The following is a 14,146-nucleotide window of genomic DNA, read 5'->3' on the forward strand; positions in this document are numbered from 1 at the left end:
AACTGCTGAGCCTTCTCTCCAGTTTTACTTTTTTTTTTTTTTTTGGAGATGGTAATGTGGCCCCAGCTGGCCTGAAACTTACCATATAGACTAGGCTGTCTTTGAACTCACAAAGATCTGCCTGCCTCTGTTTCCCAAGTGCTGGGACTAAAGTGCACCACCATGCCCCAAAATTTTTTATTATACTTGTTTTGCCTGCGTTCATGTACATTTTTTGACATGTGTGCCTGTTGCCCAATGAGAGTGGCAGATCCCCTGGAACTGGAGTTATGGATAGATGTTTACCGTCATTTAAGTGTTGGGAACCAAACCCATGTCCTCTGCAAAAACAACAAGTACTCTTAACCACTAAGCCATTTTTATTTATTTATTTTTAATAAAGCAGAAGTTGAATTCATTATGGAAAGGATTTAGTATGGTGTAAACACAGAAGGGGGTGGACAGGCTTGATGATGAGAGGACAGGTGTATACGCCTGGTAGTCAGCATGCACTTTCTAAGAGACAGTTGCCTGCCGTCCTCATTGTGAGTCTGCCTGCATTGTATTGTAAATTATCTTACAAAATAACCAGGTATTCTGTCTTCTGATCACTGTTGCTTTACTTTCCCTGCCACAGATGGACAAGGCGTGAACAAACTGATTTCTACCGAGTAGTGTCTACCTTCGGGGTAGAGTATGACCCTGACAACATGCAGTTTCACTGGGATCGATTCCGCACTTTTGCCCGCCTAGACAAAAAAACAGATGAAAGCCTTACCAAGTACTTCCATGGTTTTGTGGCCATGTGTAGACAAGTGTGCCGCCTTCCCCCAGCTGCTGGTGATGGTGAGATTGTACAGTCTAGGGTAAATGGGTCTGTGTTGTTGTAATTAATCAACCTATGGTTAATTTTTTTTTAACTTCTGTCGGTTGCAGAACCTCCAGACCCTAATCTATTCATTGAGCCCATCACTGAAGAGAGAGCCTCACGGACTCTCTACCGAATTGAGTTGCTTCGACGCTTACGGGAACAAGTTTTATGCCATCCCCTTTTAGAAGATCGACTGCAATTGTGTCAGCCTCCAGGTCTTGAATTGCCCAAATGGTGGGAACCTGTCCGTCATGATGGGGAGCTCCTACGAGGAGCAGCCCGCCATGGGGTGAGCCAAACAGACTGCAACATCATGCAGGACCCAGACTTCTCTTTTCTGGCTGCTCGTATGAATTACATGCAGAACCATCAGGCAGGAGCATCAGCTGCATCCCTGTCACGATGCTCCACTCCACTGCTGCACCAGCAGTGTACCTCACGTACTGCTTCACCATCACCCCTACGCCCAGATGCTCCTGTTGAAAAGTCACCTGAGGACAATGCTGTTCAGGTCCCCAGTCTGGAGAGTCTGACTTTAAAGCTAGAGGATGAGGTGGTGGCTAGGAGCCGACTCACCCCACAAGACTATGAAATGCGTGTAGCCTCTTCAGATACAGCCCCTCTGTCCCGGGGTGCTCCAGTCAAACTGGAAGATGAGGATGATTCAGACTCTGAGCTGGACTTGAGCAAGTTGTCACCATCATCCTCTTCTTCTTCATCCTCATCCAGCTCCAGCTCCAGCACTGATGAGAGTGAAGATGAGAAGGAAGAGAAGTTAAGTAAGTGCATGTAACAGGTTGTGGACCCTCCCCATTCCTGGGCTGTTCCTTCCCTTCTAAGTGCAGCTTCTTCTTCAGAGAGATTTTAGTTTATATTTGATAAAATGTCAAGTACCTCTATTATTCATTGGACCTGCTTCACATAATACCATTCCAAGTTAACATTGTTCTGTTACCTTTGCTCACACATGCTGTGTGATCTCTAGCTGCTGACCGGTCCCGCCCAAAGCTCTATGATGAAGAGAGCCTTCTATCCCTTACTATGTCCCAAGATGGATTCCCAAATGAAGATGGAGAACAAATGACCCCTGAGTTGCTGCTGCTACAAGAAAGACAAAGAGCCTCTGAATGGCCCAAGGTACCAGTCTCATTTATATATGCAGAGAGTCCAGAAACAAATCCAGTGCTGTCTAAGGGGAATAAAAGATAGTGTTGATGTTTTTGTTTCTTCTTTGTTTAGACCTACCTATGAGTTTAAGAAGCACTATAGTTTATGGATGTGATAGTATTAATTACCTCCTTTCAGTCTTTTCATTGTACCTAGTATAGTAATAATAGCATGATTATGTGGCTAGGGGTTGCATAGTATTCAGACTTTAAAATAATCTTCTATTCTTTTTTGCCACTCAGGATCGTGTTCTGATAAACCGAATTGACCTCGTCTGCCAGGCTGTACTCTCAGGGAAATGGCCTTCTAACCGCCGGAGCCAGGAAATGACAACAGGAGGAATTTTGGGGCCAGGCAACCATTTATTAGACAGTCCCTCTTTGACCCCAGGAGAATATGGGGACTCTCCGGTCCCCACACCACGAAGTAGCAGTGCAGCTTCCATGGTAGAGGAGGAAGCATCTGCAGTCACCACAGCGGCAGCCCAGTTTACTAAACTTCGGCGAGGCATGGATGAGAAAGAGTTTACAGTTCAGATCAAAGATGTAAGCTCAGCATTTAGGCATCAAGAAGTCAGGGAGGGCTGGAGAGATGGCTTAAAAATTAAGAGCATAAACTGATCTTCCAAAGGTCCTGAGTTCAATTCCCAGCAACCACATGGTGGCTCACAACCATCTGTAATAAGATCTGATGCCCTCTTCTGGTGTGTCTGAAGACAGCTACACTGTACTCATATATAATAAATAAAATCTTAAAAAAAAAAGTCAGGGAGAAGGTGGGACTTGTTAACTAGTTTCATTAATAGCATACTAGCACTTGGAAGGTCAGAGCAGTTATGTCACTGTGAATGCTAGCATTTAGTGAGTGCCATCCTATATATCGAGAACCTCTCTCCAAAAAAAATAAAGAAAAGGTCTTTACTCCCTTCCAGCATTTGGGAGGTAGAGACAGAGGCGTCTCTTGAGTTTGAGGCCAGTCTGGTCTACAGCGAGATTTCCAGAATGGCCAAGGCTACACTGAGAAACTCTGTCTTGGGAGGAGGGAGGAACAATAATAAATATATACTTTGTTAGCTAATTTTGAAAATCAGAGTATACAACAGTTCATTTAGGAAAAATCTTTGGAGTAAGGAAGGATGAATTGCTGAAAATTAAATCATAATTTGTTCAATTAGAATCATAATTTTGAGAGGAAAATGACCATTTTGCAAAGGTCACCATTGGAAAACAAAGATATTAACATTATGATTCATAACACTAGCAAAGTTGCATTTATGAAGTAGTAACACATAATTTTATGGTTGGGGGTCACCATAACTTGAACTGTATAGGAAGGCTGAGAACCACAGACAAACATGAGAGAGAGGGGGAGAAAACATACACCAAACAAGAAGGGCAGCAGGGAAGGCTCACAAGGCATCAACCTTAGACTAAAGAACTATTAACAACTAAAGGTTGCTGAGGAATTGAAATTGTAGTTCTTCCAAGGGAGGTGCACACTGACCAGATATTCAACAATTTGGTCAGCCCTGAAAAACATCCAAACAGGATATATGCTTGCAACAACAATTAATGAAAAATGAGGTCATGAATTTGAAAGAGAGAAAGAAAAAGTATATGGGAGAGTTTGAAAGGAGGAAAGGGGAGGGAAATATGAATGTGATGGTAGTATGTTTATAATCTGAAAAATAAAATAATTTTACAAAGGAAACAAAGAAACCTGTATGGAGGCTATTAGTTAAAGGCATGAAATCTTTCTAAGGATAAGGTATCATTCTATATTTGATTTCTGTTCTTCAGTCATACAGCCTAAGTTCTCCAAGTCTAATCTTTACTTATTATAAGAATGTTTCATATGATGTCTTGGGTGGGTGCTTGTCTCCATAGGAAGAAGGATTGAAGTTAACATTCCAGAAGCATAGATTGATGGCTAATGGTGTAATGGGAGATGGACATCCACTGTTTCATAAGAAGAAGGGGAACAGAAAAAAGCTAGTAGAGGTAAGTGGTAGGGAACCAATTACCTCATGATTACATTACCTTGTGACTAGATAAGATCTTTATATTATCAGTACTTGAAGGCAGTTGGGATTGAGGGACCAAAAGATTGAGTTTCCTCATCACTGCTATTGGCCTGCTTCCCTCCCTCCCCGTCCCAAAGAAGTGTATGTGCTCATGGGGGTGGATTCTGGGTTTGCAGCTGGAGGTGGAGTGCATGGAAGAACCTAATCACCTTGATCTGGACCTGGAGACCCGGATCCCTGTCATCAATAAGGTGGATGGTACTTTGCTGGTGGGTGATGAGGCCCCTCGCCGGGCGGAGCTGGAGATGTGGTTACAGGGTCATCCAGAGTTTGCTGTTGATCCTCGATTTCTAGCGGTGAGTGGCAGTTCCATCCAGCCAGTCTCTTGGTATTTTAAGGTGCATGGGATCAAGAAAGCATGTCATATTTTATACCACTGTATCTACATCTTTGAAATAAGAATGGCAACACCCAATTTTACTTCCTGTAAATATTCAGAGATTTAAAACACTAAAATATCCAGGCATTTCTTAAACTAAGTGCTTAGAAAGTCTTACTTTCAAACTGTTCCAGAGATCACCAGGTTTGGAGTAAGAACCCTTTCTACTCTGGACTAATATAGATTTATAGAAGACAGGTTTATTGTCAAACAGAAGGCAGTAATATCTCAATAATTAGTCCAAACATTTGTACTTCTCGAGGGTAACCAATTCTTTTCTGTTGCAGTATATGGAGGAACGTAGAAAACAGAAGTGGCAGAGATGTAAAAAGAATAATAAGGCAGAACTGAACTATTTGGGAATGGAACCAGTACAGCCAGCCAACTCTAGAAATGGGAAAAAGGTGAGGCGGTAGCACTTTACTATGCTGTCTCCATAATCAACGGTGACCAGCCCCGTATGCTTTCTGTTTCAGCTCCCCAGAATACTGTTATTGTTTTCAGGCGAAGTACTTCTATATAACTAAGAAATGTTTTTTTAAAATGGGTGTTTTGGAGTAAATACTAAAGACTGAACCCAGTACTTTAAACGTACTGAGTTTATACTGGTAAAATACTTAACATTGAGTTACATCATCAACTAAATTAAGTTAATAGGAAAATTACAAGAAATCACATTTTACTTAATTTTATTAATTTTTAGCTTAAGTATATTTGTCTTTATGTCTGTACACCACATGAATGCCTGATGCTCTTAAAGTTCAGAAGAGGTGTTAGATTATCTGGAACTGGAACAGATGGTTGTGAATGCTGAGAATGCAACCTGGGTCTCTGGAAGAGCAGCCAGTGCTCTTAAGCACTGAACCATCATCTAGGCCCAAAACGTATTTTTCAAGTTACTACCATCTAGTCATTAACTATTTCATACCAAGCTTACATTTGGTAGGTTAAGTATGTATCATTTCTGTTTTCTACCAAAATATAACTGAAAATTCCTCTTCACTCTTACCTTACCTTAATCTATATGGTTTAAGATATGTGTGTGTATACTATACACGATGGATAGTATATGATACAGTTATATATTATCTCATTACATATACTATATAGTAATTGATATAGATTATTATAGTAATTTTTAAATGTAAAGGAATTAACTTTGGTCATGTATGTTTAGTTTAACATGTCAACACATTGGTCTGATGGTAAAGTGCTTGCTGATAACCTAAACCTGACAGTCTGTTCAGTCCCCAGAGCACAGATAACGATAGAAAGAGAGAACTAACTCCACAGTTGTCAGTCCTCTGACCTCCATATATATTTCTGGTAAACTCTCATGGCCATATACATCATAAATGCATATAAGGATTATATATACAAGATTGTCAGACACCACAGAAAATCATTTATGATTAGTAAAGATTGCTTCTTTTAGATTTTACTTTTTTATTTTATGCTCATTGGTTATTTGCCTGCATGTATATCTGTGTGAATGAGTTAGGAGTCCTGGAACTGGAATTACACACAGCTATGAGCTGCCATAAGGGTACCTGGAATTCAACCCAGGTTCTCTAGAAAAGTAGCCAGTACTCTTAATTGCTGAGCCAGCCCCGCTCCCATTTAAAAGAAAGAGAGAAAAACAAAAAAAAGAGAGCGAGAGATCTCTGTGTTGTCCAAGCTAGCTCCAAACTTGTAGGCTACAGTGACCCCTTTCCTTGTTTCCTCAATAGCTGGGACTGTAGACATACGTCTTGTGGCCAGATGCAATTCTTAGTTCTTCAACTCTTAGCTATTAGTGTACAGTGAGCAGGGATTCTAGGGCTACATTAATACTGAGGCCTTCAGGCATCCAGACGTTGTTGTGATCATAGTTTGAAGTCTATTCCATAAGAGTTAAATGTTGCTTTTCCAAGTCAAAAAGGTGTGTTCCATGTCAGGTGTTAGGTTTGGATTTTAAGTCTTGGTATATCCAGAGATATACATACATACCAATTGTTTGTGCTTTGTATGTAGTTCATGCTGCATGCTGCTTGGGCCATACTACTAACGTAGTAGTTTCTAGTTTTATATGTAATAAAAATAGGGTGAAAACATTTAAAATTCAGCAGACATGATTTACTTTGTTGTAGAGGTTGTATGCTTTTTGTCTCCTTTTGTTTGTTTGGTTGGTTGGTTTTTTTTGGGGGGGGAGATAGAATCTCACTCAACAGCTGAATCTGGCTTAGAAATAACTATATTGGTGGGGCAGTGGTGGCATACAACTTTAATCCCAGCACTCAGGCAGGAATTGGCAGGTGTATCTCTGTCACTTTGAGGTCAGCCTAGTCTACATACTGAGTTCCAGGATAGCCAGGGCTATAGAGAAACCCTATCTTGAGAAAACAAAAGGAAAAAGAAAGAAAGAGGTATATCCCAAGATATCCTTTACCTTGCCCTCCAAAGGCCTGAAGCATGAGCCGCCACACCCAAAAGATAAATGTTTTTAATCGATGTGGAAAAGTTGTATTAACTTTGGTGAGGTTTCCCATAATCTTCTTGGATATCCTAAACTGACCCTGTTCCTAAGTAATAATAGAAGTGTAAATGTCTTATGTAATTGTGCTGTACCTCACATAAGATCATGCCAACAGACTGCTCTCAGTCTGTGTCATATGAAGGGGGGGTTATGGTTCACATGGCTATCAATATCAAATTATTGATTTCAGCCTCAATGACACCTCCATTAACACTAGTCAAGGCAAATCTGACTATTGGACAATCATTTCCAAGCTAGGATACATGTGATTTCTGGGATGAATCCTATCTCTCCCCTTCTCCCTCCTCCCCAACCTCCAGCTTTTTACTGTCTTCTTTTGTTCCTACTTCACAGGGTCACTATGCTGAAACTGCATTCAACCGGGTCTTGCCAGGACCTATTGCACCAGAGAACAGCAAGAAACGGGTCCGTAGGACAAGACCAGACCTTTCTAAGATGATGGCCCTGATGCAGGGTGGAAGCACCGGGTCCCTATCTCTGCATAACACCTTTCAGCACAGCAGTAGTAATCTACAGTCTGTGTCGTCTCTGGGTCACAGCAGTGCCACTTCTGCATCTCTGCCTTTTATGCCGTTTGTGATGGGTGGTGCAGCAGCATCCCCTCATGTAGACTCCAGCACCATGCTTCATCATCACCACCACCATCCCCACCCCCACCATCACCACCATCACCACCCAGGCTTGAGAACCACTGGCTACCCTTCGTCACCAGCTACTACCACCTCTGGTACTGCCTTGCGGTTACCAACACTGCAACATGGGGACGATGATGAAGAGGAGGATGAAGATGATGATGATTTATCTCAGGGCTATGATAGCTCAGAAAGGGACTTCTCACTCATTGATGACCCTATGATGCCAGCCAACTCAGACTCCAGTGACGATGCTGACGATTGAAGCCCCAATATAGACCCGTGCTGGGTGGCTGCTGGAACCCCTTACTCTGGCCCTTGGACTTTGGAAATGTGGGAGGGGCAGGGAACAATATGGGGAAACCCAAGACTTCAGGAGGTGAAAAGGAAAAGAAAAAACAAACGAAAAAAACGTATACCCAATTGCTCCCAATTTCGAGAGGATTGGGTGGGCAGGGGAACTCCTAAAAAATAAGTGAGCACTTCCTCGTTTCTGGGGAAGCAAAGGAGCTTAGAGCAGCTGGTGTGCTCACCCCTCCCCAGACACCTCCATTAACCACAGACTATGTAGCGCTGGCCCTAGCCTCTGGCAGAGCCTGTTCCTGGCCAAACTGTGGATACAGCTGGAGGGTCAGGAACTGTTACCTTCCTTCCCCTTGGCATTAATAAATTTTAAGTTAATCCTTTTCCATTCTTCCTATGTTCTGTTTCCTCAAACACTATAATTACTAATTTTTGCTGGGTAATTTAAGTATCATTCTCCCACAGTTCAATACTGTTACCACGAATAGAAAAGTCAAATTTACTCCTCTAAAGGTATATATAATCTTGGACTGTCCCATTTGCTTAAGCCAAGGAAGTGCTACAAGATAAAGAGGTGAAATATTTTCAGTTGTGTTCCACATTCTTAGACTAGGAAGAATTTCAAGAACCATATATTTTTCGCAATTAACCAAGATAACCATTCTTGGGAAAAGCCAGAGGATTGTTACTTTTTATGAAAGACAGCAAAGTACGTGCTGACAAAAGGGGTGCCTTCATAACTTGGGTCTCCTGGGGGGGGGGGGGGGCTGAAAAGAACTATAAAGTTTAGGAGCCACTTTCCCTTGTTTCCTTCCACCCTCGCAGCCCATCTCTTAAACCTGAACATTTATCTTCCTTCCTACTCCTGCCCTCCACACAGCTTATTTGCGAAGGTGGCTCCGTTCCTTTGGGTTGCAGTGTTTGGTTGGGAGTGCCTTCTCCTTTGGCGTAAAAGGCCCTGGGCCTGGGGCAGAGGACTCACTCCTTGGCGCCTGGTTGCACGCGGGTCCCGCTCTTTCTGCTCCCCTCCCACCTCTGCCCGCCGCTTAGAGCGTCCGGAGCTCGGAAAGTGGGCGGGTCACGTGACGGTGGCCGCTGCTGGCTGAGATTCCAAAGCCCGCGAACCGGCTCTGCACTGTGTTTTGTTGACTTCTCCACTTTTGCGTCCTTCTCCGTTGCCCTTCCCCTGCTAACCCTAGAGAGCAGGCTGGGTGTTTTGTTTTGTTTTGTTTTTTGCTTTTTAAAATCTTCGACGCTATAGGGACCCGGAAGCGGAAGGGGATACCGGGCGGTCGGTACTTCCGGGTCACAGAGAGTGCGGGATTCCGGGCCGAGCGCGGGTGGCGGAGCTGGGACCTCGCGTGATTCTCGGAGCCCGACGGGAAGCAGCGTCCGGGGCTATGGCTGTGACTCTGGACAAAGACGCGTACTACCGGCGAGTTAAGAGATTGTACAGTAACTGGCGGGTAAGGAGCCCGGCGCCCCCGGGAGCCCCACATCCCATAATAGCCTGCTTCCCGGCGCCCTTTTCCCCTCAGCCAGAAATCTCAGGCTCCGCCGCGCTCCCGCCTGCCCCGGCAGCGTCCGGCTCGCCGCGCTGCGCCTGCAGGGTCCGCACGCGCCTGGCCGGCCCCGCAGCCACACCGGCCCGCCCGGGTCCCGCCAGAATTACCGTTTGCGGGAAAGAGGGGCGCGAAAGATGTGATCGGAGCTCTTGGCGCTCTCCGCTTGCGGGCCTCTGCTGGAGTTGAGAGATGCTGCTCCCGCGCTCCGCTGCTTCACGTTAGGCCCTGCGTGGGTCATAAATAGACCTAGCGCTGGAAGCTGCAGGCTCTCATAAGAATTAAATTGATAGGACGCCTCAAACCTGGTGTCCTATGTCGGCGGCATACCGGGGGCACGTGTTGAGTAAAACGCTGTTGAAGTTCCAGGGTTTCTCCAAAGATTGGGCAGTTTCCCTGTTTTATAATCACTCATAATTTAAACTTACTTCTTTGCTAGTTAACTTCACAAATGTTTGATTAATTCCATACTATGATACTGTTTGAACGGTCTACCATAGGTCGGGGCTCTGAACCTTGTGAATGAGGAAGAATAGAACTAATTTAAAAAAAAAAAAAAAAAAAAAAAAAAAAAACGAAAATGCTCTGAAAAAACAAATACCAACTCCGGTTTTAGCTTTGTGACCTATCTTACTGATCCTCTCCATTCTTGGCTCCTGCCTATAATCCCATGATTTCTGAGGCTGAGGCAGGAAAATGACTAGTTTCAAGCCAGCCTGTGCTTCATAGACTGTATTAATCAACTCGTTAAGTAAATAAAATTGAACCTTTACTGAAGTCGGTTGTTTACATGCCTCATCAGAAAAAGCCTGTGTATCTTTTAAGCAAGATGCATTGCATGCTGAAAATATGAGTTCTCTGCCACATTTTACTAAAAGCTGTACTAAACACTGAACGTTATTTTTCACTTTATTGTCTAATTTTTTTAGATAGCTTAGTGGTCTCTATCACAAAATTATATTTGACCCAAAATAATATTTTGGTTCTGAGGATTGGTTCTACCACCTTGTGCTTTACCAGTAAGCTATCACCCCTATCTAGAGAATATTGATTAATAGTCATTGTATTATATATGTAATGTTGATAACCAAGGGCTCATGTTTCCACAATCAGCCCTGAAATAATACACTTTTTTTTAAAAGCTATAGATATTTTTGCATTCACGTATGTATGCCCTGCATGCATTGCGGGAGAAGGCTAGAAGAGGGTGGGATACCCTAGAAGGTAGTTGCTGTTTGGGTCCACTTGAATCCTGCTCTTCTGGAAGGGCAACCAGTGATCTTACCACTGAGCATCTTTCTAGCCCCTTAGAAATATACTTTTGGTGTTTTCTCTAGTTTCTAGAGTTCATCAAGCTATTTTAAGGTTGTTACAATAACATAGTTTTTAATTTTAAACACTTTTCATAACTTATGTCCTAAATCAAGCACAGCTCTTCATGCTTTTGAGTAGACATGCCTGATGCATTAAGCGTTCCTCTGAATGCTGTCCTTTGGTGTCGATCTTGGGGTTTGTTATAGGAAGCCCTCCCAGATCAAGCAGGGAACATAAGTCTTTAAATAGTGAAGTACTTGCATACAGTGTATGCACATGTGCTGTACTCATCAGAATACACAGTGTCTGTGATGTGCAAGGGTGGGGGCCAGGAGACATCTTTGTAGAATCGTTTGTGTGTGCTCTGGAGACCAAACTCAGTTTGCATAGCGAGTGCCTATCTACTGAGCCATCAGCAGTCTGTTCTTCATCATTCTTGAGACATTTGAGTCTAGTCCAGTCCTACCTTTTCTATTTTCAACATCAGAGCTGCTAAGAGTAAAATAGGTTTTCAGTGCCTGTTTCTGCTTTGGGAAATCCTAGGTGGTAGTAATAGATTGTGAAAGTGGGTTACAGGGTCGTCCTGTGGGTTTTCTATTTATGTGGTACATATTCAACGATTTCCAACCTATTCATGACTGATTGTTTTTAATCACTAAATCGATTTATTCTGCTTACTGGAGGTTGAACAAAATCTTTCCTAGATTTTTGGCTATTTGAGGAATAAGGGATACTGGGTTCTGGCATTTCTACTAATAATTTGAGAGTTATTTTATTAAACCTGTCTATGAACAGGCCTCAACTCCCTTCATCTGCTTTTTGTCTTGAAGAATTACATGAAGTGCCAGAATTGCAGCTGTTTTCCAAAAAAAAAAAAAAAAAAAAAAAAAAAACCTAATCCAATGCATTTGCTTATGTGGTTATTTGCCAGCTGTTATGCTTGAGGTAATGGGTAGCTGTGACCCTCCCCCCCTCCCAAAAAAAAAGTCAGTCACAGTGAGACTGGGAACGCTGTAGCATCGGGTCTTTTGTGCTCCTCCCTGCATTTTGCTGAGATTTGATTATGGCTGTCTTTTCTTTAAGAGTAGGCAGTTATTTTCATAGTTTTATATTTTTTTTTAAATTTAATTTAGAGTGTTCCTGTATTACTTTAAGCAAAGCAGTGAGGTACTTTGATTTTTCTTCATTTTTCTGTTTTCTGTTTGGGTCTCTGTTCTTAAACTCTCAGAAGTCCACCTCCCAGAATGCTGGAATTAAAGCACCACTCCTGGCACCACAACAGGTTTTTTATCCATCTTATTCTAAAATTCTCAAATTCTGTTTTACTTACTTTCTTAAACTCATTTTTCATATTGTTTTCTCAGGCAGGTTGTTCTTTGGGCCTGTTGAATCATAGAATGGTACGGGGCTGGATTACCTCTATTCTTTAGCACCTGACTTTGTTTTAATTTTTACATGTATAGGTATTTTTGCATGCATATGTGTTTGTTCATGTGCCACAGCAGGCAGCGCTGTGCCCATGGTGGCCAAAGAGAGGCATTAGATGCTCTGGATCTGGAGTTACAGACTGTGAGCTATGTTGTATATATGTGGGTGCTAGGAATCAAACCTAGGTCCTCTGCAAGAGCAATAACTGTTCTTGGGGAAAAGGGGAATAAAAGCTTATGATAGGATTGTAAAGTCTTACTAATAAGTTAAAAATAAGTAAAGGCTTATTTGTTATTTTATCATTACAAAATCGGCTTAGAACTGGATCGCTTGGCCCTTTTTCTCTTCTTGTCTCTTCCCAGTTCAGAATGCTCACACCTCTTTACTAGTGTCATTTCTTTAGATCTGCAGTTGGGCTCTGCACACTCAAGTCTCAGCAGTCTTTGTAGTTTTGGACTCTGTGGAAAATCGGTTTAGTCTGTCCACATGGACACTCCATTTCCTGTTTTAACACTGCTTTCTCTGGGCAGACAGAGAATCATTGCCCTTGTACTGTGTCACTTTGTGGGGCCAGTGCTTGCTACATTTATTTCAGAACATCTCGGCAGGTCTTAGAAACAGTTCACCGATCTTAAATGTGTTGTTTTATGATAGGTAGATTTTACCACTCTAATAAAATCTAAGATATAATAAGGAAAGGCTCACTTTTGGGTTCATGTTCTGAGGTTCTGGTTTGTTGCACTTGGTCCCATTCCTTTTGGCATTATGACAAGTGAGTGTGTACACCAAAGCCAGAACACATCACCAAAGAGGCCTCTCATCTCATGGCACCCACAAAATGAGGAGGGATCAAGGTTAAAATATTGCCTTCAAGGGTATATCTTACCTCATTTGCTTCCACTAGACCCACCTTCCAGAGTCATGGAAGGGGAAGGTCAGGCCTTTAGCACAAAGACTTTTTTTGAGATTTTATTTTTATTTTATGTGTAAGTGCATGTAGATTTTATGCCATTTGCATGCTTGATGCCTACAAAGGTCAGAAGAGAGGTCAGATCTTCTGAAACTGGAGTACAGATGGTTATGAACAGTCAGGTGGCTACTGCAATTTGGCTGTATTCTCTGGAAGAGCAGCCATTGCTCTTATATGCTGAGCCATCTCTTCAGCCCACTTTGGATTAAAGAATTCAGTGAGCCAGTAAAATGCCTCAGTAAATAAGAACATTCACTGACTGAGACTGACAACCTGGATTCAGTTTCCAGATGGCTTAACCATGGAAGGAGAGAATGAACTCTGAAAAGTTGTCCTCTGATCTCCACACATACCCTCTGTTGCACAGTATAATTATCAGACCTGTGAGACTGCTCAATGAGACATGTGCTGTGCAAGAGTGGCCACTGAGCTCAGTTCCCACAAGCCACACAAAGGTGGAGGAGAACTCCACAAATTTTCTCACCTCTCGTGCACCATGGCATGCCACACATATATACACATACATCTTCAATGGAGATCTTGCCCTAGGGTATTGCTGTGGCTTACTCAAAGCCAGCCTGGATTGTTTACACTTTAGCACTATTCCAGAGTTGCTGGTTTCCCCCAAATTCTTACTGAGAGCCCTGCAGGCAGCTAAGGAAAATGAGCCAAACTGTTCAAAAACTCACTGTTGAGGAAGCTGTGTATTTGACTTACTGCTTGAATATTCTTAGATGTCGAGCAGATCTATTCAGAGAGAAAAAATTTGATAGATTAAATTCGTAGGTTGAGCAGGACATGGTGTCTCACGCTTTTAATCCCATCATGTAGGAGAGGCAGATGCAGGCAGATCTCTGTGTTCTTTAAATAGGTCTCCTTTCACTTTGTATTGATTTGTGGGCCCTTTTCACATTGAAATCTT

At 42.6% G+C, this 14,146-nt stretch overlaps 2 protein-coding genes across 2 annotated transcripts in view; both read left to right on the forward strand.

Moving 5' to 3' along the window:
• CHD8 (chromodomain helicase DNA binding protein 8) overlaps window positions 1-8,338 on the forward strand; it is a 38,827-nt gene extending 30,489 nt beyond the window's left edge. Inside the window, exons 30-37 of the mRNA XM_080926357.1 lie at window positions 617-825; window positions 916-1,629; window positions 1,836-1,987; window positions 2,260-2,562; window positions 3,904-4,017; window positions 4,217-4,396; window positions 4,767-4,883; window positions 7,349-8,338. Coding sequence (XP_080782483.1) covers window positions 617-825; window positions 916-1,629; window positions 1,836-1,987; window positions 2,260-2,562; window positions 3,904-4,017; window positions 4,217-4,396; window positions 4,767-4,883; window positions 7,349-7,912 — 2,353 coding nt within the window. The 3' untranslated portion in view covers window positions 7,913-8,338. The remainder of the gene's footprint in view (window positions 1-616; window positions 826-915; window positions 1,630-1,835; window positions 1,988-2,259; window positions 2,563-3,903; window positions 4,018-4,216; window positions 4,397-4,766; window positions 4,884-7,348) is intronic.
• Window positions 8,339-9,283: 945 nt separating this feature from the next.
• The window catches only part of SUPT16H (SPT16 homolog, facilitates chromatin remodeling subunit), a 34,118-nt gene continuing 29,255 nt past the window's right edge, over window positions 9,284-14,146 (forward strand). The window contains exon 1 of the mRNA XM_080926358.1: window positions 9,284-9,416. Coding sequence (XP_080782484.1) covers window positions 9,351-9,416 — 66 coding nt within the window. The 5' untranslated portion in view covers window positions 9,284-9,350. The remainder of the gene's footprint in view (window positions 9,417-14,146) is intronic.

The sequence above is a fragment of the Micromys minutus genome, assembly GCF_963924665.1.
Source record: "Micromys minutus genome assembly, chromosome: 12".
In the NCBI taxonomy this organism is placed as follows: Eukaryota; Metazoa; Chordata; class Mammalia; order Rodentia; family Muridae; genus Micromys; species Micromys minutus.